This window comes from Hyperolius riggenbachi, chromosome 6, assembly GCF_040937935.1.
Source record: "Hyperolius riggenbachi isolate aHypRig1 chromosome 6, aHypRig1.pri, whole genome shotgun sequence".
In the NCBI taxonomy this organism is placed as follows: Eukaryota; Metazoa; Chordata; class Amphibia; order Anura; family Hyperoliidae; genus Hyperolius; species Hyperolius riggenbachi.
Genome location: NC_090651.1, coordinates 199,811,516 through 199,838,818, shown reverse-complemented (window position 1 = coordinate 199,838,818; position 27,303 = coordinate 199,811,516). Strand labels below are relative to the sequence as shown.

The 27,303-nt window shown below is 46.9% G+C and overlaps 1 protein-coding gene across 1 annotated transcript in view; it reads right to left on the bottom strand.

Annotated features, from left to right (window-relative positions):
* Positions 1-27,303, bottom strand: part of PANX3 (pannexin 3) — an 83,838-nt gene that overhangs the window by 29,946 nt on the left and 26,589 nt on the right. Inside the window, exon 3 of the mRNA XM_068242703.1 lies at positions 16,281-16,495. Within this exon, the coding sequence (XP_068098804.1) occupies positions 16,281-16,495 (215 nt within the window). The remainder of the gene's footprint in view (positions 1-16,280; positions 16,496-27,303) is intronic.

Sequence of the window (27,303 nt, the reverse complement as noted above, 5' to 3'; positions counted from 1 at the left end):
CATGACCTTAGCAGTGGTGTAAAAGGTCTGCCAGGGAAGTTTGAGCTCTGCCATAGTGTTTCCCCCAAAATACATTTAATCTGACAGCATTTCACCAAAACTACATGTCATTTGGCAGAGGTTCCTCCAAAATACAGATAATTTGGCAATGATTCCCCCAAAATAGACATAATCTGGCAGCAGTGGTTCCCCCAACATACATATAATCTGGCAGCTGTTCCCCAAAATACACTTAATCTGGCAGCAGCGGTTCCCCAAAAATACAGGTAATCGGTGCCCCCAGTATAGGTAACCAGGTCTATAGGTGTCCCCAGAATAGGTAGCCAGGTGTATATGTGTGCCCACTATAGGTAGCCAGGTGTATATATGTCCCCAGTATAAGTAGCCAGGGGTCTATGTGCCCAGTATAAGTAGCCAGGTGTATATATGTCCCCAGTATAAGTAGCTAGGTGTATATGTGTCCCCAGTATAAGTAGCCAGGTGTATAGATGTCCCCAGTATAAGTAGCCAGGTGTATAGATGTCCCCAGTATAAGTAGCCAGAGGTATATGTGCCCAGTATAAGTAGCCAGGGGTATATGTGCCCAGTATAAGTAGCCAGGTGTATACATGTCCCCAATATAAGTAGCCAGGGGTATATGTGCCCAGTATAAGTAGCCAGGTGTATATATGTCCACTGTATAAGTAGCCATGTGTATATGTGTCCCCTGTATAAGTAGCCATGTGTATATGTGTCCCCTGTATAAGTAGCCAGGTGTATATGTGTCCCCTGTATAAGTAGTAGTATAAGTAGCAAGGTGAATATATGACCCCAGTATAAGTAGCCAGGTGTATATATGTCCCAAGTATAAGTAGCCAGGGGTATATGTGCCCAGTATATGTAGCCAGGTGCCCCCCCTTCCCCAGCGGGAGCGCAGAGAAGAGGGAGAGCTGTGGACACAGCGATGGGGAAGGGGGGAAGTCTCCCCCCCTTCCCTCACCTTAGGACTTACCTTCTCTCTCGCTCCCCCTGCAGATATGAGCTGCAGGCGGCAGAACACTTACTCCATTCGCACGGAGAAGACAGATCTGTGCTCCACTGATCTGGTCTAGACTAGACCAGATTAGCAGAGCACAGATCTGTCTACTCCGCGCGAATGGAGTAAGTGTTCTGCCGCCCGCTGCTCATATCTGCAGGGGGAGAGAGAGGGAGAGAGGGTGAGCCTTAAGGTGAGGGAAGGGGGGGGGGAAGACTTCCCCCCTTTCCCATCGCTGTGTCCACAGCTCTCCCTCTTCTGTGCGCTCCCGCGCGCTGGGGGGAAAATAAATAAATAAAAAAACACAGGTCACGGCAGGGTGCCCCTAGGGACCCAGCGCCCGGGGGCACGTGTCCTACCCCGCCCACCCCAAGCTACGCCCCTGCATATAGGAGACACACACAGTGATATTTGAGAAGTGAAATTAAGTTTATTGGATTTACAGAAAGTGCACAATAATTGTTTGAATAAAATTAGTCAGGTGCATAAATTTGGGCATTTGTCATTTTATTGATTCCAAAACCTATAGAACTAATTATTGGAACTCAAATAGGCTTTGTAGGCTCAGTGACCCCGACCTACATACACAAGTGAATCACAGGTGAATGAGTATTTAAGGGGGTCAATTGTAAGTTTCCCTGCTCGTTTCCTGCTTTTTTCTGAAGAGTAGCAATATAGGGGTCTCAAAACAACTCTCAAAAAGACAAAGATTTTTCACTATCATGGTTAGGGGAAGGATACAGAAAGCTGTCTCAGAGATTTAAGCTGTCTGTTTCCACAGTTAGATACATATTGAGAAAATGGAAGACCACAGGCTCAGTTCAAGTTAAGGTACGAAGTGGCAGACCAAGAAATATCTCGGATAGACAGAAGCGGTGAATGGTGAGAACAGTCAGAGTCAACCCACAGACCAGCACCAAAGGCCTACAACATCATCTTGCTGCAGATGGAATCACTGTGCATTGTTCAACCATTTGGTGCACTTTACACAAGGAGATGCTGAATGCAGAGAAAGCCTTTTCTCCGCCCACTGCACAACAGAGCCGCTTGAGGTATGCTAAAGCACATTTGGACAAGCCAACTTAATTTTGGAATAAGGTGCTGCGGACTGATGAAACTAAAATTGAGTTATTTGGGAATAAGGGGCGTTATGCATGAAGGAACACTTGCTACCTACAGTCAAATATGGTGGTGGTTCCATCATGCTGTGGGGCCAGTGCAGGGACTGGGAATCTTGTCAAAGTTTAGGGATGCATGGATTCCACTCATTATCAGCAGATTCTGGAGACCAATGTCCAGGAATCAGTGACAAAGCTGAGGGCTGGATCCAGGGCTGGATCTTTCAACAAGACAATAACCCTAAACACTGCTCAAAATCCACTAAGGAATTCATGCAGAGGAACAAGTACAACATTCTGGAATGGCCATCTCAGTCCCCAGAACTGAATATAATTGAAAATTTGTGTTGTGAATTAAAGAGAGCTGTCCATGCTTGGAAGCCATCAAACCTGAATGAACTAGAAATATTTTGTAAAGTGGAATGGTCATAAATACCTTCAACCAGAATCCAGACTCTTATTGGAACCTACGGGAAGCGTTTAGAGGCTGTAATTTCTGCATAAGGAGGATCTACTAAATATTGATTTCATTTTTTTTTTTGTGGTGCCTAAATGTATGCACCTGCCTAATTTTAATTAAACAATTATTGCACACTTTCTGTAAATCCAATAAACTTAATTTCACTTCTCAAATATCACTGTGTGTGTCTCCTATATGATATATTTAACTGACACTTTTTATTGTAACAACCAACGATTTATACAGGAAAATTATGACGATTAACAAGGCTGCCCAAACTTTCGCATCCCACTGTAAATGGCTGGGAACCTCAGACTTAGAGAAAGACTTGGAAATACTGGTTAATAACAAGTTAAACAACTATATTCCATGCCAAGTAGCAGCTAAAGCAAATAAAATTCTGGGATGCATAAAACGGGAAATAAAATCACAAGATGCTAGTATACTGCTCTGTATAGATCACTTGTGCAGCCACATCTGAAGTATGGGTTCAGGCTCGGACTGGGTCAGCGGATTACTGGGAGAATCCCCAGTGGGCCTTTTTGTGCTTTAAATATGGTGCCAGAGCCAGCTGCCATGGAATCAAAGACGCTCTCTTACTGGGCCTCCCCGCAGCTTGCCTCCCGGTCCCCGCTGCCTATCATCCAGACCTCAGATCAGCAGGAACAGTAGAGGCAGAGCAGGGCCAGGGTGCACATTACCCGTGGATGGGTACACAACAAATGTGGAACTAACATCATTAGTCTCTTCCTGCATGTGAAGTGTACTGGTCCCAGCAGCAGTTAGTGTGCACCCTGGCTCTGCTCTGCTTCTACTGTCCCTGTTAATCTGAGGTAAGATAGTTCTGCAACCAGCCCTCCCACCCAGCAAAACCATTACCCAGCAAAGCCCCCACCAAATCTCCCTGGAAAGGCCCAAGCCTAGAAAATATCCCCACAAATCCCCCAGCCAAGCAAATCGCCCAGCAAAGCCCCCAGCAAATCGCCCCACAAAGCCCCCAGCCTAGCAAAGGGCCCAGCAAAGCCCCCTGCAAATCGCCCCACAAAGCTCCCAGCCTAGCAAATCGCCCAGCAAATCGCCCCACAAAGCCCCCAGCATAGAAAATCGCCCCACAAAGCCCCCAGCCCAGCAAAACCCCCAGCAAATTGCACCACAAAGCTCCCAGCATAGCAAATTGCCCCACAAAGCCCCCAGCCTTGCAAAGCCCCCAGCATAGCAAATTGCCCCACAAAGACCCCACCTAGCAAATCGCCCCACAAAGCACCCAGCCTAGCAAATTGCCCTGCAAAGCCCCCAGCAAATCACCCCAGAAAGTCTCCAGCCTAGCAAAGGGCCCAGCAAAGCCCCCTGCAAATTGCCCCACAAAGCCCCCAGCCTACCAAATCGCCCAGCAAATCGCCCCACAAAGCCCCCAGCATAGCAAATCGCCCCACAAAGCCCCCAGCCCAGCAAAGCCCCCAGCAAATTGCACCACAAAGCTCCCAGCATAGCAAATTGCCCCACAAAGCCCCCAGCCTTGCAAAGCCCCCAGCATAGCAAATTGCCCCACAAAGACCCCACCTAGCAAATCGCCCCACAAAGCACCCAGCCTAGCAAATTGCCCTGCAAAGCCCCCAGCAAATCACCCCACAAAGTCTCCAGCCTAGCAAAGGGCCCAGCAAAGCCCCCTGCAAATTGCCCCACAAAGCCCCCAGCCTACCAAATCGCCTCACAAAGCCCTCAGCCTAGCAAATTGCCCCACAAAGCCCCCAGCCTAGCAAATTGCCCCAGAAAGCCCCCAGCCTAGCAAATCACCTCACAAAGACCCCAACCTAGCAAATCACCTCACAAAGACCCCAACCTAGCAAGTCGCCCCACAAAGCCCCCAGCCTAGCAAGCCCCCCAGCCTAGCAAATGGCCCCACAAAGCCCCCAGCCTAGCAAATTGCCCCAGAAAGCCCCCAGCCTAGCAAATTGTCCCAGAAAGCCCCTAGCCTAGCAAATCGCCCAGCAAAGCCCCCAGAAAATTGTCCAGCAAAGCCCCAGCACAGAAAATCACCCAGCAAATCCCCCAGCCTAGCAAAGCCCCCAGCAAATAACCCAGCAAAGCCCCCAGCAAAGAGCCCCAGGCTAGTAAACACCCATCAAAGGCACAGCACCCAACAAATCACCCAGCAAAGAGCCACAGCCTAGCAAAGCACCCATCAAAGCTCCAGTCCCAGGACCCAGCAATGCCCTCAGCCCAGCACTTAGCAAATTGCCAGCAAAGCATGCAGCGCCCAGCCCAGCACCCAGCAAAGCAGCCAGCCAGCACTGACTACCTAATACTGATATATATGGGCACATAAACAACACAGAAGCCTGATTTAGGATAAATAACACATATATGATCCTATACTAAGAACTAAAAATTAACTTTTAATAATACATATTAAAATGGATCTTGGCTGCTATAGTTTCAAGACTGATACAGCGACATAAGGGGCTATATAAAGACCTGGTAAGTATGAGAAAACGATCTCAGTATTGCCCCATCAATGTGGCTGAAAAGAAAAACAATGTGGGGCTGTGGTAATGTATATGAGGATAAACCCTCAGCAGCCTCCTAACATTGTCACTGAATAAATTAATACACAACCCCCACCAAATAACCCGACATGTTTCACTTCCTTAAAGGGATACTTAAGTCTCCTAAGAAAAATGACTTTTACTCACCTGCGGCTCCCCTCAGCCCCCTGCAGCTGAACGGTGCCCTCGCCGTGTCCCTACGATGCACCAGGACTCGCCTGCGGCCACTTCCGGTTTGGCCGTCACCGGCCGACAGGCTGAGAACGCGGCTGATTAGCCGCGTTCCCGGCCGCAATAGTGCCCTCTATAATGCTATTGCGGGCGGGAACGCGGGTAATCAGCCGCGTTCCCAGCCTATCGGCCGGTGACGGCCAAACCGGAAGTGGCCGCCGGCGAGTCCAGGCACATCGGAGGGACATGGCGAGGGCACCGTTCAGCTGCAGGGGGCTGAGGGGAGCCCCAGGTGAGTAAAAGTCATTTTTTTTGCAGACTTTTTCAAGGGAAATATTAAAAGTGCAAAGTGCTAATCATAGTGATAAGGTGCATAAATACATTCAGAAAAACAATAAAATCAGTGGATAGTATAGCATTATGTTTCTGCGGAACATGGCTACTTAGTTTATGCATACAGGGCCCAATTGGCTATTTAATTAATTTATCTTGTCGCGCCTGGCTATTTAATTTGTTCATTGTAAGTCACCGTCTGCTTAATTATCTTATCTGGAGGTATATTTTTAGTTAGCGGCATGTGACTACTTGATGAATCATAATCAGCAGGGCTGTGGAGGAGGAGTCAAAGAGTCAGAGCAATTTGGGGTACCTGGAGTTGGAGTCGGTGGTTTCAATAATCTGAGGGTCGGAGTTGGAGTCGGATTATTTTTTACCAACTTCACAGCTCTTATCATGAGGCATGTAATTACTTGATTATTTTATCTAAAATGTATCTTAAGTTTTTCTAGGCAGACCTACTCCCTGTGAATAACACCGCCCGCTACTTATTTCATGTACATTTGGGTCTGCCCATGACCCATCATGACCACGCCCATGTTCCAGTGCATGGCCACACCCTTTTTTGCGGCGGCGCGTCAGCCTCCCCTGCCAGTGAATCCAACACCTGCATAGCCCTCCTGTCACCCTCATAAAAAACATTTTTGAAGCAGCCCCTGCATAGTCATGTCATGGACTGTCCTCAGAAGCGCTTACAATCTATTCCCTACCGTAATCTAAAGTCCTACCAAATTATTATGTATTTATATAGCACTGACATCTGCGCAAAACTTACAAAATATATGGATGTGTGAGCTCCAAATCGGGGAGCGTGTGAGCCCCAAGCTGAAACTTATCTAGTGGGCCCTTAGTGTCCCAGTCTCACCCTGTATTGCATACAGTTTTGGGAACCACACTATAGGAAAAACATGGGCATACTAGAAGGTACAAAGACGGGCAACTAAATCAGGGGGTGGAAGGTTTCACTTACCAAGAAAGGTTGGACAGACTAGACTGGATTTATTTAGCTTGGAAAAAAGATGGCTAAGGGGCGACCTGATAAATACATCAGAGGGCAATTCAAGCTTGGCAGATGAGCATTTTGTCCCTTGGTTTGTACAAAGGACAAGGGGAATGAGCTGTGTTTGGAGACAAAAAGGTTTAGGAAGGCGTACTTTACAGTAACAGTTGTTAAAATGTGGAATATTTTAGCATAAATAAATACTGTATAATTATTTACCACAAATTCTGTATCTGCTTTTAAATGAGATTTGGCTGTTTTTCTAGCATTGAAGAACATCCACGGCTATAATTATTAGGTTATTCCCAGCAGAGTTGATCCAGGTTTTTTTTTTTTTCATCTGACTGACACCTGGATTTGGGAAGGAATTTTTTCCCCCTTTAGGGCCTATTTCCACTATGCCCAAATCGGGGCAGAATCTGCAGCGTATGAAGGCAGGGAAATGCTGCCTATCTAACTAGTGGCTTGCTGTCCAGAACTGCACTGCAGTTTTTTTGCAGCAGAATCCACATAGCCGGCTATAGCGGCTACGCAGCAGGTTTCCGATTCGGCCATGGCTTCTAGTGTAAACTGGCCCAAAAGTTTAATTGGCCAAGCCTTGTAAGGTATTTGTTTGCTTTTTTTTTTTTGGCTTCCCCTGCATTAACTGGGATATGTGAGGGTGCAGAACAGAAAGGTACCTAAGGTGTACTTATTTATTTATTAGTTAATTCTTATTATTATTCTGGTTGGACTTGATGGACAGATGTTTTGTTTTTTTTCTCAACCAAACTATGTATCCTAATGTGAATTTTGCATACGTTCAGAGTCTGGAAGTCTGACACAGTGGAAACCGGCCCTTAGTATTGACCTACCTCACAAGATAACATTGACTGCTTAGGCCACAAACCTTTATTCAACAGAATACACTAGACAATACATTTCATGATTCAGAAATCTGCTTCTTCACATCTGTATGTGGCTAAATTGACAAGTCAGGTGTGAGGCATAGTTATTAAAAATAAGTACAGTAGATAGAAATGACCATGGAAATTACAGAATAACTGTAACGATTGTGGAACTTTCTCCGTGATCAGCGCACAACGCCTGCGCTGACACGGCGGAAATCCTCCACAAGCGTGTAATTGCAGGCACCCAGCAAAAGGTGCTACGCACCTGTAGAGGGAAATTCCTGTCGGCAGATGGCGCTGGGGAGTGCAGAGGAACCAATCCTCTGTACCTCCACAAATGCCAGACAGGAATTGTACGAAGCGCAGAACGCAATCGCAAGAGAGGCGATTGCGAATGAGAACGAGCAAAGGGACAGGTTGTATGTGTGTGCGCCAATCCAGTCGCCACCCCACGACCGCGCACACACAACAGCAGGTATGAAATAGGAACGCGATCGCGAGAGGTGCGATCGCCAGACGTGACACAAGGCAGATCAGGACAGAATACGAGGGTAGCAAAGGCACAGTAAATAATACAATGAGAAGTTGCGGAAAACAACAAATGCTAGCTAACCGCGAACACCGCACTCATTCGCAACAGTGCACGCGGTTATGCGCGGTCTCCACGTGATAAGCACAATAGAGACAAGCACGCCTAACTAACCATCGACAGACAAACATGAAACAGAGGACGCGAACGCTTGCTTAACGGTTACCTCACCGAGCCTCCAGCAAGCGGTCGTAGCAGATAAGACAGACACACGAAAACAGGGACAAGCGAGAGATAGGATCCACAGCACTAGCGAAAAGTGGCTAGCGCGATCCAGGTACAGAGTAGCAGAACAGAAGGATCCCCAGCGCTAGCGAAAAGTAGCTAGCGCGATCCCAGGAGACAGAACAGAAGGATCCCCAGCGCTAGCGAAAAGTAGCTAGCGCGATCCCAGGAGACAGAACAGAAGGATCCCCAGCGCTAGCGAAAAGTAGCTAGTGCGATCCCAGGAGACAGAACAGAAGCGATACCTGGTAGCAACCGCTGCACCAGCTATACTCCAAGAACAGAGATCAGAACCATTTCCTGTCAACCACCATAGGGACAGGACAATGGCAACAGGCAAGACAAGACAGAACAGGCAATACAGATAATACAATCCTAACTGCACTAGGGAAATCTGCCTAGCGCAGATTCCGGAATTACTCTAAGCTGATGTTCAAACAGAGAGCAAGGCTAACACCCCACCAGGAGTGTTACATAGGACGAAATCCTTATGAACAGCCAAGCATTGTGGGAAAGACATAGTACTTATAGTACACGCCTCCAATGAATGTGGCCAGGCAATTTGCATGACAACGTATGCAAATTCCTCTGCAAGCACAAGCTGCAAAACTGACAGAAGCTGTTCTTTCCAGAGTCCTGCAGCATGCAAACCTACACAATGGTCAAAAGGCTGGCTGCCTGCACAGGCAGCTGAGCAAATCATCACAGTACCCCCCCCCCCCCCCCTCCAGGGTCGAATTCCAGACGACCCCCAAAACTGCTATTAGCAACAGACTCAAACTGAAGACTCATGAAGGTCAGGACAGCCCGACAAGGTCCAATTCCAGAGTCAGTCCACACGAAACCGACCTCATCGGAAACAGAAGCCACCGAAACATGCCTATCAGTACCACCAGTCTCAGTATAACACCCATCAGGACTGTGAACGCCAGAGAAGAAGCCATCGACACCCTCCAGACAATACCCACTACCTTCCAAGGAGCGTCCGAAAATACCAAACCTGCCACAATACCTGTTCGAAGTGTCCCTTACAACACAAAAGCCACCGTTGATCTTATCCAGGGGACCAAGCAAAATTTCTCCCGGAATCTCCCAGAACCTTTTGAAGCTCCACAGAGATCCCAAGAGGGCAGAACAATCACCAGGCTCACATGGAGAATTACCAAGAACCCCCATGGAACCAATGACAATTCCGGATTCAGAATTACGAGGACACCCATCAAGATCAAGACTTTCAGGGACCACTTCTGGGCATGCAAGCAGGCAGGCTAAATCAGAGCATGTCTCCACCGAGGAAGCATCGGAGTACGCTGGTAACCGAGGCACACTTGGGCTTTCTGGGTCACAGAGCACACTGAGGTACACCAGCACAGGAGAAACCTGAGGACATGTCGGGGAACTGCCAACCTCAGAGTCCGGCACGAGGAAACCAAAACCAGAACTGGGCAGAGAATCATCACGAGCAATGGTCTCAAGCACTGGACTTTCAAAAGAAGACTCGGATTCAAATTCGGAAATTTCTGTGACTGTAATATCATCATTGACTACACATGACTGAATTTCCACCAGAGCTGAAAAAGTAGCCAGCAAGGCAGCAATGCCTACGGAAGAGGGCAACACCTCAGAAAGACTTGGGGGACAGGAGACATCTCCTACAAGTTCTGCACCCTTTGGGAGGAACTCGGAGACCTCCAGAACATCAAACAAGACCTCAGGAACATCATTTTTCAAGTTTTCTAGGAAGGATTCTGAACTATCCATGTTACAGGGCAAAACTGGAACTTTATTTTGTGGACAGGGCAGATGTCCCAGGAATGGTTCCACCATAACCTGAGACTGGATCTCATCATCATGAGGGGAATGTACAGGTATATTTACTGGAACACACACTGACTCCCTAACTTCATTCTCACTGTACCCAGAATTCTGTGTGGCAGTCAAACTAGCTTGTAACTCCAAAACTGCAGAAAAACAAGTAAAAATAGCAGCAATACCTAGACGAGCCTCTAGGGGCAGGGCAGGAGATATTGTACAAGGCAATGTTGACTCATCCAGAGTACAGGGTGGAGAGTCAAAACTTCCCTCAGAGCAAGAAAGGGACTCACAAATGTCAGTGTGATTGGACATCATATTGTTATTCATGGTACAGGGCAGGTTCAGAGAAAGCGTCTCTGAATAAGGCAAAGAGGGTTCAGCATCAGATTCGCAAAACCGAAGCGCTGTCTCACTCTTAGATTCGGCTAACAATGTCGAATCCGAGGAATCAGAACGCAAAACCTGCGAATCAAAATTCACTTTAGGTTGTGAAACTGACGCTTCTATAGCGCAAACCTCCGCGATCTGCGGAGCAGACTGCCAGGCATCTAGGACCGAAACGCTGGAGCAACTGTCCCCAGGCAACGGGCCCTTACAGGTGTGAACAGGGTGAGACAGAGACTCATCTGCAGAAGAAAGAGTGACATCAACAGGACAAACTTTATTAGGCATATTAAATTTACTTTTGACGCTGCATAGTCGAGAACTTTTCCCCATAGCAGGGTCACAGACGGAAGATCTCAAAAATATGTTTCTAAATGACAAAGGATCCCACACATCCTTGAGGAAACCGGCAGACTCATGCCGATCACAATCTGCAGGAACATCCGAGAAACAGGCATCAGATCGCACAGATTCAAACTGCACACTGTCAGGAGCGAATCCTTCAGGATTCGCACAGGAATCAACCACAGCGGCACACTCATTCATTTCAGATTGCACAAAGTCAAGACTTACATGCTTTACCCCAGAAAGGCAGGAACAATCATCCGACAACGATGTCTCTTTATTGGAATCAATTGGTTGGTGTGTGTGCAACTCATCCAAAATCGTTTGCCATACATAGATCACCAGATCCACATCATCCTTGTCACATTCATCGGAATCAATCAGAAGGTACATAGAGTCAAGACAAGCATTCAAGACATCTTCGCTTTTTGCGATGTAAAAATCGCAAAAGGCTTTCCAATCAAAATCGAATTCCTCCAGCAAGGCCCCAACATCCCAGGAAGCAAATGGGGGTTCAAACAGGCCAGTATCCAGATAATCTCCATAGGGTTGGAGTTCAGGAAAAAGAACAGATTTTTTAACTGCTTTAATGTAGTGTGCGATCCTACCTATAGCAGGATCCACATAAGCTTTGGATTGGGGCAAAAAAGCCGGAGACGGAACATCATCATTACAAACATCAATAGGAAGTGTTTTATTCCGATGCTTGCGTCTTTTAGTTTTTCTCTTTTTCGCCACTTTGCATGTCTGCTGTTTAAAACCTGAAGTGGCAACAGACACATTGAACTGATTGTCATACTGAAAAGTTTTGCATGGAAGGGAAAGATCAGCTGACTTATCAGCAGCTACACACTCAATCAGAGCAGGTGGTAAGCCAGGCAGTTTAAACCGGTGAGAGAATATCTCTGCAAGCAACTGATACAGATTACTATTCCAAGAATTGATTTTTAACAGATTATATGCCCAGGTGAACAAATCGTCTTTTAAGAGCACATATGCAAACAGAAGAGCCGACGTGGACGGATCAGAAATCTGAAAGGTGGGATTCAGGCAAAACCTCATACATTCAGAAAGAAATTCCGCCTTGGTCTCTGAATTAAGCCTTTTAAAGCTCTTAAAGACACAGGACCCAAACTCGACAAAATCGTACAAATCAGAAATTCCGTCTACACTGGGGTTTTGGGTTGGGCTGTTCATACTGTAACGATTGTGGAACTTTCTCCGTGATCAGCGCACAACGCGTGCGCTGACACGGCGGAAATCCTCCACAAGCGTGTAATTGCAGGCACCCAGCAAAAGGTGCTACGCACCTGTAGAGGGAAATTCCTGTCGGCAGATGGCGCTGGGGAGTGCAGAGGAACCAATCCTCTGTACCTCCACAAATGCCAGACAGGAATTGTACGAAGCGCAGAACGCAATCGCAAGAGAGGCGATTGCGAATGAGAACGAGCAAAGGGACAGGTTGTATGTGTGTGCGCCAATCCAGTCGCCACCCCACGACCGCGCACACACACAACAGCAGGTATGAAATAGGAACGCGATCGCGAGAGGTGCGATCGCCAGACGTGACACAAGGCAGATCAGGACAGAATACGAGGGTAGCAAAGGCACAGTAAATAATACAATGAGAAGATGCGGAAAACAACAAATGCTAGCTAACCGCGAACACCGCACTCATTCGCAACAGTGCACGCGGTTATGCGCGGTCTCCACGTGATAAGCACAATAGAGACAAGCACGCCTAACTAACCATCGACAGACAAACATGAAACAGAGGACGCGAACGCTTGCTTAACGGTTACCTCACCGAGCCTCCAGCAAGCGGTCGTAGCAGATAAGACAGACACACGAAAACAGGGACAAGCGAGAGATAGGATCCACAGCACTAGCGAAAAGTGGCTAGCGCGATCCAGGTACAGAGTAGCAGAACAGAAGGATCCCCAGCGCTAGCGAAAAGTAGCTAGCGCGATCCCAGGAGACAGAACAGAAGGATCCCCAGCGCTAGCGAAAAGTAGCTAGCGCGATCCCAGGAGACAGAACAGAAGGATCCCCAGCGCTAGCAAAAAGTAGCTAGTGCGATCCCAGGAGACAGAACAGAAGAGATACCTGGTAGCAACCGCTGCACCAGCTATACTCCAAGAACAGAGATCAGAACCATTTCCTGTCAACCACCATAGGGACAGGACAATGGCAACAGGCAAGACAAGACAGAACAGGCAATACAGATAATACAATCCTAACTGCACTAGGGAAATCTGCCTAGCGCAGATTCCGGAATTACTCTAAGCTGATGTTCAAACAGAGAGCAAGGCTGACACCCCACCAGGAGTGTTACATAGGACGAAATCCTTATGAACAGCCAAGCATTGTGTGAAAGACATAGTACTTATAGTACATGCCTCCAATGAATGTGGCCAGGCAATTTGCATGACAACGTATGCAAATTCCTCTGCAAGCACAAGCTGCAAAACTGACAGAAGCTGTTCTTTCCAGAGTTCTGCAGCATGCAAACCTACACAATGGTCAAAAGGCTGGCTGCCTGCACAGGCAGCTGAGCAAATCATCACAATAACAAAATAAATTACACTGTGGCTTCTTCCTCCAACTCACTCCCCTTCCCCCCAACCCCCCCCCCCCCCCCCCTCCTCACCCTGTAATTGTGGTGGCCCTTCAGTTTCAGTGGCATAACCTTCATAGTGCAGCTGTGTCCTGTCTTTGACATCTGCAACTGGGCTCAGCTATGGTGCATGCTTTGTCCTGTCCGTGTGCCTCTTCCATTTTGCTTCCAAGTGACTGTGCATGAAGGCTGGGAGTGTTAAGTGCATGTGTGGTTCAGGATGAATTGTAACCACCTATATGCACAGACCGCTCCCAGAACTGAGGAGCCATGAAGGTTATGGGAGGGTAGAAGAAGCCACAGGTATGGCAACATTATGGTCAGGTTTGTCTTAACTATGATGTAGGCAATTGTAATTTGTAATGATCATATAATTATTACATATTTTATTAACTGATGTATTTGACCATGTATTTAATCAGTTACATTGTTCGTTCATTTGGAAAAAAAGACGTCCGTATATTTTAACTCATTACATATAATTGCACTTATTCATTATACAGTGCCAACATCTTCTCTATGGCTGCACAGAGTACAAAACAGACAGCAGTGGGGAGCATAAATACATGAATAGTTTAACATACAGCACATTTAGGACATCCAGCAAAAGGACACAATACATACATAAATAGCTGATGTGTGGTTTGAAACATTATCACTACTGGAGGTACAGGTTCATTTGATAAAGTATAACAAACAGGAAATATTATGGGGAGGAAATTACCCTTGTGAGCTTAGGGTCTAGAGCAGGGGTTCCCAAACGTTTTTAGTCAAGGGCCAGGTCAACATACTTTAGACATTACATTGAACTTAGGTAGTGCAAACAGCGCCTGAAACACCATCCCCCACACCCAAAGCAATCAGTGTTCAAAATACATATTTTCAAAAGTCCCCCTTTCCCCAGTAATTGCAAGAACTTCAAATTATCCACCCCTACACACGCGCACGTGCACACACGGCTTTTATATTACCTCTAACCACCCAACCGCTACCACAATGTTTTTGCGCATCAGACAGTGAAGCATACCCAGGTGACAACCTGCCATACAATTGGACAGCAGTGTCACCTAATGCAGAATTGGATTGGAAGCCAGTGAATGACTTCTTGCTGGCTTACATGTGGAAACGTGGTGCCAGCACTGCTGCCGCATCTATAAGTAATACATTTTGTATGTGGAGGGCCGGTGAAAAAAAGCCTCAGGGGGCTGCATTCGGCCCGCGGGCCTTAGTTTGAGGACCACTGGTCTAGAGAGTAGTGAGGTGGAGACACTGGGGAGGAGACAAAGGGGTTAGTGGATGAGGAGCCTCCAATTCTAGCTACAACAAATTAAATAAATTCTCATTTGATTTTTGAACAGTACAAATGCATACACACTATTTGTTTAGCACTTTTTCACTTAAAGGGAACCTTAACTGGAAAAAAAAGAGTTTTACTTACCTGGGGCATCTACCAGCCCCCTGCAGCCATCCTGTGCCCTCGCAGTCACTCATCTCTCCTCTGGTCCCCCACTGCCAGCTAGTTTTGTTTTTGCCGACTGGCAGTTGGCCGGCCGCCATGCGTACGTTTTTACGCATTCCTGCTAGTGCAGGAAGCTATTGCAGACAGCAACAAGTACATTGTTATGCGTTACGGATGTCTGCAATAGCTTCCTGCACTAGCAGGGATACGTAAAAACGTACGCATTGCGGCCGGCCAACTCCCAGTCAGCAAAAACGAAACTAGCTGGCAGCGGGGGACCAGAGGAGCCATGAGTGACTGCGAGGGCACAGGATGGCTGCAGGGGGCTGGTAGATGCCCCAGGTAAGTACAACTTTTTTTTTTTTTTTTTTACAGTTAAGGTTCCCTTTAATGTATCTTGATGTGTCTTACAATAACCACACTTCTGTTTGTATATTACAGTGTTTGAATTTGCATGGTGAATGTGATAATCTTTTAACAAAGTTTGTTTTATGAGTAGCTTTCAGGAAATACGCCTTTTGTCAGATCATCTGAGTCAAATTCTTCACCACTTATTAGAGATGGTGAGAACACTTGAAGACCGCAGTGATAAACCAGGCCATTTTTCAACAAATGGGCCACTGCAGCTTTAAGACCTCACTGCAGGGCCGCACAACTCAGCACACAAGTGATTCCCCCCCCCCCCCCCTTTTCTCACCACCAACAGAGCTTTCTGTTGGTGGGGTCTGATTGCTCTCAGCGTTCTTTATTTATTTTTTATAAATATTTATTTTATTTTATTTTTTTATAAATGTCTTCTTTTTAAAAAAATAATTATTTCCCCAGCCCTCCCTCCCCCCGCCAGCCAATCAGCGCGAGCGCATCGGCACGCACGATCCCTTGCAAACTCCGCCCCAAGGACCTTACGCCAATCGCCGTTAGGCGGTCCTAGGACTGCCACCGCATCCATGCCAATTGGCGTGAAGCGATCGTAGTTACAGGCGTATGTGTGGTTCCCACAGTGTTCAGTCGAGAGACGGCTCTCCCTGCGCACGGCAAAGTAGGGGAATATAACAAATACATATATTCCCTTATTAATTATCCTAACCTACTCCTTTAGTGGCAAAATTCAGGGTCCTGCTATTGCTGGAACCTGAATTACGCTGATTCCCCCCTGCGCTGCTATAGCCATAATTAACATTATGGCTTATGGTGGCGCCTGAGTAAGGCGCTACACAGTGCCATGCAGGCGCTGGGATGACCTGACTCATCATTAAAGACCTGGTTAGCCTTTAATTTTTATCTATCTATGTCATTAAAGCATTGGGTACCTTTTCAGCTCCTCCCAGAAAAGCTGCAGATCTGGACAGGTCCTGTGTGTCCTCACCAGGTGCTGCACCAGCCTGATGGATCGGTTGTAAGACTTGTCCAGCTCATCGATAATGAAAAGTAGATCAGTATACAGAGCAGGCTTGGAGATATTCTTCCAAAGCAGGACTGGAACATACATGGCAACGGCGATGATCATGAGCATGAATGGGTACACCTGCAAAGTGAAGTATCTGTTGTCATAGAGTGTCTTTATCCACAGTTTTCATCAAAATAATATTGTAAGTGGAAAATCTTAATAAACTGCATTCATGGGCAAAATTGGGAGTCCCCGGAAGAATACTTCCAGGTTGTTTTCTGCCCTCATGCCGGGAATACACAATAAGGTTCTTTTTTTTTGGAGGGGGGGGGGGGGCAGAAAGATGGCTTGGTAGATAATTTATGACAGGTCTGCCGAAAAAACTCGTGTATTCCCAGCATTAGTCACCTACAGTATAACTCCCTTAACCTCCCTGGCGGTATGATTGAGAGATTTTTTTTTCCAAAAGCGGTGCAATTTTTTCACAAGCTTTCAGACCCTAAGAATCATACCGCTTGATAGATAGTGGTCACTCTGCACATTCCACACCTCCGATGGATCCATCTCGGGATTACTGCTCTGAACTTTGGATTTCCGTCCCGAGCCTGACTCGGGGTTAAGGAGGTTAAATTGTAAAACCTTTCTCATAGAGATAAGGCAATTTTGCTTTTGTGGCAATGTTCTTGGTCCTTTTTTTCTTCCCTGTATTTAATTTTTACCTCTATTTCCCTTGTTTGTTTGTTTTTACTATCCCAGAACATTTTAGCAGATTTCTTATTAAGGGAATTATTCTTGAACAAAGGGTGATTTTCCATTTCATCAGCTAATGGAAGACTAAGACCTATTTGCCTAAGAAAAAACAAGACAACTTCATTGTTTTGTTGGGTCTTAACAGACAAGGCTCTAATAATGAACGTAGATGATTCAACAGAGATTTGGGACTGGTAAAGGATACCAGATGCGAATAGAAAAAGAGAAACAGGAGAGCAGGCATATACTATCAACTTTCTGGATACCCACTGCGCCCCTTGTTCTCCTCTGTAGCCCTTCTTCATAAGTAACCCCCCCCCTCGGGCTCCACTTCCAAGTCGCCGGAGTCGGGCTTACTGCGCAGGCATTGACAGGGTTGCGCGCGTCCTAAAGCAGGCGCCCGTGAATACACTGCACATCCGTATGATGTCATGCGAATGATGTAGCGACATCATATGCATGCACAGCCCGCACCCAGCCATGGACGCGCGCTGTAAGACGCGCGCAGTCCCACAATACCTGCACAGTAAACCCGATTCTGGTGACTTGGAAGAGGAGCCCGGGGGTCTTTTAGGAATGATGGGGGCTAGAGAGGAGAATGAGGGGAGCGGTGGGCCTCAGGAAAAGTGATAGTAAATAGAAAATTGAAAGCTAGGAAATCATTAGTTTAATAGGGATGAGAGAGAACACCTTTAGCAGTCTACCAAAAATGTCTTCAAAGTTTCGATTGTAGTATGTATTTTTACTGAAGCTATTTTGCACATTTCATTAAAGTCAATGTTGTAGGTGTGATACAGCAGAACTGTACCTTCAGAAGAAAAATAAAAAAACACAAAGACAACGGTAGCACAGATGGTGTAGTACTTTAGAGTGTAGTAAAAGGTATGCAGATTGAGAATTGGTACTCACAAAATAAGGTTGCAAAAGGGGCAACCAACTAATAAGGCAGGAGCAGAGTACAACTGTCTCCACTCGAGTATCTGGGTCTCTCGACGTGTGGTCGTACTCTTGATGAGAAAAGGGGGGGGGGGGTGTCTCTATACACAGCATACAAGAGTGCAAGCAGGGTTACCGTCCTCCGATGGAGGTGAAAAGATGACGTGGAGAAAAAGGTGCCCAAATAAATGTATCAAAACCAATAAAATAAATGACCCGTGGCTTACCTCAAAGATGACACACAGAACAATGTGAAATCTGGAAATTTTCATTTGCACTATGGTGACGTGTTTCATAAACACATGCTATTAACTTCCTCAGGCCAAAAATCAGTGCCTCTTCATTACTTGGTTCAGCTTAGAGATACAGCTGGCACTGATTTTTGATCTGAGGAAGTTAGTCCATTTGCCCCCTCACACAGCATAACAATCTCGAAGCACGGAATGTCCATCCCACCCTTTGCCTATGGATCACAGACTTCCTGACCAACAGGTACCAATTCGTCAAACTGATTGATATATCTTGTCAACCAAGGGTCACAAACACAGGGGCCCCACAAGGCTGTGTCCTGTCACCAATCCTGTTCTCTCTCTGCACGAACAACTGCAGATCCACAGCAAACTGTCAAGGTCATCAAATTTGCCAACAACACCACCATCGTCGGCCTTGTAACCAATAATGACGAGCAGGACTACTGTCGGGAGGTTGACAGAATAGGTCAGTGGTACAGTGACAGTGAGTAAAGGCTGGTCCTCAACACAGCCAAAACCATTGACATGATAGATGACTTTAGAAAGCATGCCCCCACCCCACCACCAATTTACATTGACAGCACAGAGGTGGAGTAGATTAGCTAGCATCCACCTTCTGGGCACAACAATCTCCAGTGACCTGAGCTGGAAGGAAAATACCCCCTTGACCCAGAGGAAGGCTCAGCAGAGACTACTCTTCCTCTGCCAACTGAAGAAGTTTGGCCTGGTCCAGGAGTCATCACTCATCAGATTGGCGGAGAGGATCATCGGAAGACCCCCCCCCCCCTTCCCTTGACCTCCTCTACAACTCCAGACTGCATTCCAGAGCTCTAAGGATTGCCATTGAACTTTCTCACCCAGGCCAACTCTTCTTCAGTCTGCTCCCATCAGGCTGCAGGTTCCAAGCCATATTCACCAGGACTTCGAGGCACAGGAACTCCTTCTTCCCCTCTGCTGTCAATCACTTGAACTCCATCCATGCCCTCCCACCTCCAGTGTTCACACCCATCACTTTTTATCCCCCCCCCCCCCCCCTAAAGTTGCTGCTGAAGACAGACTCTCTAGTTCAACACTGTGCTTGGAAATAATTGTACCCTGCGTTCACTCCTGTTTTGTGCTTGCTGTATTATCTTTATTCTTGTATTTATTTATTTTATATCTCTACTCGAAACAATGTTTGTGCCAAACCCAATTTCAGGCACAACCCAGTTGTGCTTTGGTGATTAAAACATTTCTGATTCTGATGTACTCACGAAACGCATTGCCGTATTGCAAATTTAAATTTACAGATTTCACATTGTTCTAAGTCATCTTTGAGGTAAACCACCTCTTTTTTTTATATTATTTTCTTTCTCGCGGTTATTAACCTCTTTGGCAGTTATCACGAGTCAGGCCTGGAGTGGATCGAAGGGAGGTGAGTATGTGCAGGGACGGCCGCAGATCTCTCTGCGGTATGATTTTTTTCCCTGGCTTTAGGGTCTAAAAGCCGGCAAACAAAATTGCACCACTTTTAGACCCTAAAATCTGGATAGAATTATACAGCCAGGAGGGTTAAAGTCATTGGGCTTACTTTACAGGTTAATAGCAAAGTCCCTATACATGGTAAAACCACCAGATTTGCTAGGTATGTGTAGGAAAACATTGGCAACATGGGAGAAAAAGTTCCAAAAACATTGTGGTTTTTCAAAAAAAATTGCAATTAAAAGTGCCCATTAAAGATGCTCAAACGGTTGACCTTCTTACAAAAGCTCGGATAGATTTTGGAGGAATTGTCTAAAGAAAGGTTCAATTTCCATACATGGTGGAGCTCTGCTATTTAAAAAAAAAAAAAAAAAAAAAAAGTATGGTATCAATGTTTCTCATACATTTTTCAAATAACAGGCTTCAAAACTAAACCAAATCCTGGTTGGGCATACTTTAACCACTTGCCGATCGCGCACTCATACCGCGCGTCGGCAAAGTGGCAGCTGCAGGACCAGCGACGCAGTATTGCGTCGCCAGCTGCAGGCTGATTAATCAGGAAGCAGCCGCTCGTGTGAGTGGCTGCTTCCTGTCAATTCACGGCGGGGGGCTCCGTGAATAGCCTGCGGGCCGCCGATGGCGGCTCGCAGGCTAAATGTAAACACAAGCGGAAATAATCCGCTTTGTTTACATTGTACGGCGCTGCTGCGCAGCAGCGCCGTAAGGCAGATCGGCGATCCCCGGCCAATCAGCGGCCGGGGATCGCCGCCATGTGACAGGGGACGTCCTGTCACTGGCTGCACAGGACGGATAGCGTCCTGTGCAGCCCGGAACACCAGGGGGGCCAGGTAGGAGAGGGAGGGGGGGGGGATTTCGCCGCGGAGGGGGGCTTTGAGGTGCCCCCCCCCCCCGCAACACCGGCAGGCAGGAGCGATCAGACCCCCCCAGCACATCATCCCCATAGTGGGGGAAAAAGGGGGGCGATCTGATCGCTCTGGATGCACCCTGATCTGTGCTGGGGGCTGTAGAGCCCACCCAGCACAGATCACAAATAACAACGCTGGTCCTTAAGGGGGGGGGGGGGGGGGTAAAGGGTGGGTCCTCAAGTGGTTAATATTGATATTTATTTAAAACCTATACCTTTTAGACATGCAGTGCATCCGGAAAGTATTTACAGTGAATCACTTTTTCCACATTTTGTTATGTTACAGCCTTGTTCCAAAATGAATTAAATTCATTTTATTCCTCTGAATTCTACACACAACACCCCATAACGACAATGTGGAAAAATGTACTTGAGGTTTCGTCAAACTTGTTAAAAATAAAGAAAACCTCATCATTCACATGAACATGAGTATTCACAGCATTTGCTTAACACTTTTGCAGCAATTACAGTCTCAAGTCTTTTTGATTATGATGCCACAAGCTTGGCACACCTATGCTTGGCCAGTTTTGCCCGTTCCCCTTTGCAGCACCTCTCAAGCTATATCGGGTTGGATGGTAAGCATCGGTGCACAGTCTTTTTAAGATGTTCAATGGGATTCAAGTCTGGGCGCTGGCTGGGCCACTCAAGGACATTCACAGTGTTGTCCCAAAGCCACTCCTTTGATATCCTGGCTGTGTGCTTAGGATTGTCCTCCCAGTCTGAGTTCAAAAGTGCTCTGGATCAGGTTTTTATCCAGGATGCCTCTGTACATTGTTGCAGTCATCTTTCCCTTTATCCTGACTAGTTTCCCAGTTCCTGTCGCTGAAAAACATCTCCACAGCATGCTGTTGCAACCACCATGTTTCACTGTAGGGATGGTATTGGCCTGGAGATGACCGGTGCCTGGTTTCCTCCAAATGTGACGCCTGGCATTCATGTAAAAGAGTTCAAACTTTGTCTCATCAGACCAGAGAATTTTGTTTCTCATGGTTCAGTCCTTCAGGTGCCTGTTGGCGGGCTGCCATGTGCACTTTACTAAAGAGTGTCTTCCGTCTGGCCACTCTACCATACATGCCTGATTGGTAGATTTCTGCAGAGATGATTGTCCTTCTGGAAGTTTATCTTTTCTCCACAGAGGACCTCTGCAGCTCTTACAGAGTGACAGAGTGTTCTTGGTCACCTCCCTGACTAAAGGCCCTTCTCAGATCGCTTGATTTAGATGGCCAGCCAACTCTAGAAAGACCAATATGGTGGCAGTGGAGACCTAGTGGCTGCAGCGGGAGCGCATCAGGGACTCAAAGCTGAAAGAGGTGTGCCCCAACACTGCCGCTGTGCTCATCTGTGGGTCTATAGCTATAGAAGCGCAGAGGTCACATGGTGGACAGAGCTGCAGCCAGTGGCGTAACAATAGGGGGTGCAGATATTGCATTAAAGGGAACCTAAACTGAGAAGTATATGGATATTTCCTTTTAAGCAATACCAGTTGCTTGGCAGTCCTGCTGATCTCTTTTGCTGCATTAGTGGCTGAGTCACACACCTGAAACAAGCATGCAGCTAATCCAGTCTGACTTCAGTCAGAGCACCTGATTTGCATGCTTGTTGAGGGGCTGGGGCTAAAAGTATTAGAGACACATGAACAGCAGGAGAGTCAGGCAACTGGTATTATTTTAAAAGGTAAAATCCACATCCTTCTCAGTTTAGGTTCCCTTTAAGGGCCTTTGGGCCAAAGGGTCCCTCCCTCAACTGCAGTATTAGCTCTCTATTGGTCCTGTGCTGATAATAATCACTTCTATAGATATTTTAAATAGTAGAAATCATTAAAAAACTGTTCCCCATATCCTTATTGCACCTCTGACACTGTGGTTGTCTTTGGCTGGTTTTCCTGCACCGTATCAATTGTTGGGACCCCCAATGTAAAACTTGCAACGGGTTCCAGAGCTCCTAGCTACGCCACTGGCTGCAGCCCATCTCATTTTGCTTTCTAATAAATCCTCCGACGTGTGTACCCGTGATAATTGCCTTTTCTCATTACAATTTGTAAAGACTCAGGCATTTGTAATACATTGCACTTTAAGTAATTCCATGTGGTTTTATTTATTTATTTTTTCTCGTTTTTGAAAATATCCCATTATATGGGAAGAGTCCACAGACCTGATTTCTGTTCAGTCAATTGTTACAATCGAATGGTGGGTATAATCAAATAGCTGAATTCCGAATCCCCCAAAAATGCAAATTCTGTCTATTAATTTCGAATTCCAAACGGAATTCTGCTGAAACTTTGGAGATTTCTGCGGAATTCTAAAATGTATATTAAAGTCATTAGCACCAACTTTAGTGGTTAATTGCAAAGCACCCACACAAGCTATCTTCACCTAAGTATGTTAGATGCCCATTTATGCATAGTCACGTCATCACCATGGAGGGATCCCTGGCAGCCACGCTAGGACTAGGGTTCACTAAACTAGCCTTTTTCAATGTGAATGGGTGTCCAGGGGACCTGTGAAAGAAGAATTTTGGCATGTCATGGTGGGAGTTAAGACATGTGTAGATGCTTGTTGGGGGGGGGGGGGGAGGGATCTAGAGTAGGGCTTTTCAACCCTGTCCTCAAGTACCAACAGTGCATGTTTTGCAGAAAACCACAAACATGCACAGGTGAGGTAATTAGTGTCTCAGCAGAGCTGATTATCTACCTCTGTGGATTTTCACAAAACATGCACTGTTGGTGGTACTTGAGGACAGTGTTGAAAAACCCTGATCTAGAGGATATTGGCAAGGTATAATTTATCAAAGGTAAGTATTTATTGTTACTATAGCATCAATAGATACGGCTCTGCTTGTTCACCACATCAAACAGCATACTCCATAAGAATTGCACTCACCCGTCTAGTGTGACCACTGTGAGATTGGTCATAAATCGCTCTATGTCCAGTCCACGGGTCTGCTGATCAGTAGATGAGTTCTCCTGTTCTCAGGTGGTGGGCGGCTTCTCCTGATTGTTGTGATAGATCTCAGTACCTCTTGTGCAATGCCCAACAGGCATACATTTGATAGAATATACGAGGCTTCGTATATTCTAGCAAATGTATGCCTGTTGGGCATTGCACAAGAGGTACTGAGATCTATCACAACAATTGGGAGAAGTCACCACCTGAGAACAGGAGAACTCATCTACTGATCAGCAGACCCGTGGACTGGGGGCTGGACTTAGAGCGATTTATGACCAATCTCACAGTGGTCACACGAGACGGGTGAGTGCAATTCTTATGGGGTATGCTGTTTGATGTGATGAACAAGCGGAGAGCTATCTATTGATGCTATAGAGAATCTTTTAAGGGGAAACCGCTGAACCTTATCTTAAAGCACAGACGCAAAAGAAGTTGCTGGACATTGGATATCATCTTTGATAGCTCAATGAACTTTTTATGAGATTTTTTATTAATTTTAAAAGATTTGATGACCATTCTATATTGTAGCGCTTTCTATTATATTTTACATTAAGTATTTATTGTTAATTAAGACTAATAAAGGACTTTTTTCATCATTGTGTTTTTATCTTATTATTTATTTTTAAAGGAAACCTAAACCAAGAGGGATGTGGAGGCTGCCAAATGTATTTAACCTTAACCCTCCTGGCGGTTTAATTATTTCCGCCAGGAGGAGGCGCAGCAGTTTTTTTTTGTTTTGTTTTTTAAATCATGTAGCGAGCCTAGTCCCCCCCGCCCGCTTTGATCGCCTTCGGTGGGGCGGGATGACGTCACCGACGTCGTCACGTCATTGGGAGTAGAGTTGGGCCGAACGGTTCGCCTGCGAACGGTTCCATGCGAACTTCAGTGGTTCGCGTTCGCGTCCCGCAGGCGAACCTTTGCGGAAGTTCGGTTCGCCCCATAATGCACATGGAGGGTAAACTTTGACCCTCTACATCACAGTCAGCAGGCCCAGTGTAGCCAATTAGGCTACACTAGCCCCTGGAGCCCCACCCCCCCTTATATAAGGCAGGCAGCGGCAGCCATTACGGTCACTCGTGTGCTGCCTGCGTTAGTGAGAGTAGGGCGAGCTGCTGCAGACTGTCTCTCAGGGAAAGATTAGTTAGGCTTAACTTGTTCCTGTCTGGCTGCATACCTGTTCTGTGAACCCACCACTGCATACCTGTGCTGTGAACCCACCACTGCATACCTGTGCTGTGAACCCACCACTGCATACCTGTTCAGTGAACCTGCCACTGCATACCTGTTCTGTTCAGTGGACCCGCCACTGTATACCTGTTCATTGAACCCACCACTGCATACCTGTGCTGTGAACCCACCACTGCATACCTGTTCTGTGAACCCACCACTGCATACCTGTTCTGTGAACCCACCACTGCATACCTGTTCAGTGAACCCGCCACTGCATACCTGTTCTGTTCAGTGGACCCGCCACTGTATACCTGTTTAGTGAACCCGCCACTGCATACCTGTTCTGTTCAGTGGACCCGCCACTGTATACCTGTTCAGTGAACCCGCCACTGCATACCTGTTGTGTTCAGTGAACCTGCCACTGCATACCTGTTCTGTGATCCCGCCACTGTATACCTGTTCTGTTTAGTGAACCCGCCACTGTATACCTGTTCTGTTTAGTGAACCCGCCACTGCATACCTGTTCTGTTCAGTGGACCCGCCACTGTATACCTGTTCAGTGAACCCGCCACTGCATACCTGTTGTGTTCAGTGAACCTGCCACTGTATACCTGTTCTGTGAACCCGCCACTGTATACCTGTTCTGTTTAGTGAACCCGCCACTGTATACCTGTTCTGTTTAGTGAACCCGCCACTGCATACCTGTTCTGTTCAGTGGACCCGCCACTGTATACCTGTTCAGTGAACCCGCCACTGCATACCTGTTGTGTTCAGAGAACCTGCCACTGCATACCTGTTCTGTGAACCCGCCACTGTATACCTGTTCTGTTTAGTGAACCCGCCACTGTATACCTGTTCTGTTTAGTGAACCCGCCACTGCATACCTGTTCTGTTCAGTGGACCCGCCACTGCATACCTGTTCTGTTCAGTGGACCCGCCACTGCATACCTGTTCTGTTTAGTGAACCTGCCACTGTATACCTGTTCTGTTTAGTGAACCCGCCACTGCATACCTGTTCTGTTCAGTGGACCCGCCACTGTATACCTGTTCAGTGAACCCGCCACTGTATACCTGTTGTGTTTAGTGAACCCGCCACTGCATACCTGTTCTGTTCAGTGGACCCGCCACTGCATACCTGTTCAGTGAACCCGCCACTGCATACCTGTTGTGTTCAGTGAACCTGCCACTGCATACCTGTTCTGTGAACCCGCCACTGTATACCTGTTCTGTTCAGTGGACCCGCCACTGTATACCTGTTCAGTGAACCCGCCACTGCATACCTGTTGTGTTCAGTGAACCTGCCACTGCATACCTGTTCTGTGAACCCGCCACTGTATACCTGTTCTGTTTAGTGAACCCGCCACTGTATACCTGTTCTGTTTAGTGAACCCGCCACTGTATACCTGTTCTGTTTAGTGAACCCGCCACTGTATACCTGTTCTGTTTAGTGAACCCGCCACTGCATACCTGTTCTGTTCAGTGGACCCGCCACTGTATACCTGTTCAGTGAACCCGCCACTGCATACCTGTTGTGTTCAGTGAACCTGCCACTGCATACCTGTTCTGTGAACCCGCCACTGTATACCTGTTCTGTTTAGTGAACCCGCCACTGTATACCTGTTCTGTTTAGTGAACCCGCCACTGCATACCTGTTCTGTTCAGTGGACCCGCCACTGCATACCTGTTCTGTTCAGTGGACCCGCCACTGTATACCTGTTCTGTTTAGTGAACCTGCCACTGTATACCTGTTCTGTTTAGTGAACCCGCCACTGCATACCTGTTCTGTTCAGTGGACCCCGCCATTGTATACCTGTTCAGTGAACCCGCCACTGTATACCTGTTCTGTTTAGTGAACCCGCCACTGCATACCTGTTCTGTTCAGTGGACCCGCCACTGTATACCTGTTCAGTGAACCCGCCACTGCATACCTGTTGTGTTCAGTGAACCTGCCACTGCATACCTGTTCTGTGAACCCGCCACTGTATACCTGTTCTGTTTAGTGAACCCGCCACTGCATACCTGTTCTGTTCAGTGGACCCGCCACTGTATACCTGTTCAGTGAACCCGCCACTGCATACCTGTTGTGTTCAGTGAACCTGCCACTGCATACCTGTTCTGTGAACCCGCCACTGTATACCTGTTCTGTTTAGTGAACCCGCCACTGTATACCTGTTCTGTTTAGTGAACCCGCCACTGCATACCTGTTCTGTTCAGTGGACCCGCCACTGCATACCTGTTCTGTTCAGTGGACCCGCCACTGTATACCTGTTCTGTTCAGTGGACCCGCCACTGTATACCTGTTCTGTTTAGTGAACCCGCCACTGCATACCTGTTCTGTTCAGTGGACCCGCCACTGTATACCTGTTCAGTGAACCCGCCACTGTATACCTGTTCTGTTTAGTGAACCCGCCACTGCATACCTGTTCTGTTCAGTGGACCCGCCACTGTATACCTGTTCAGTGAACCCGCCACTGCATACCTGTTGTGTTCAGTGAACCTGCCACTGCA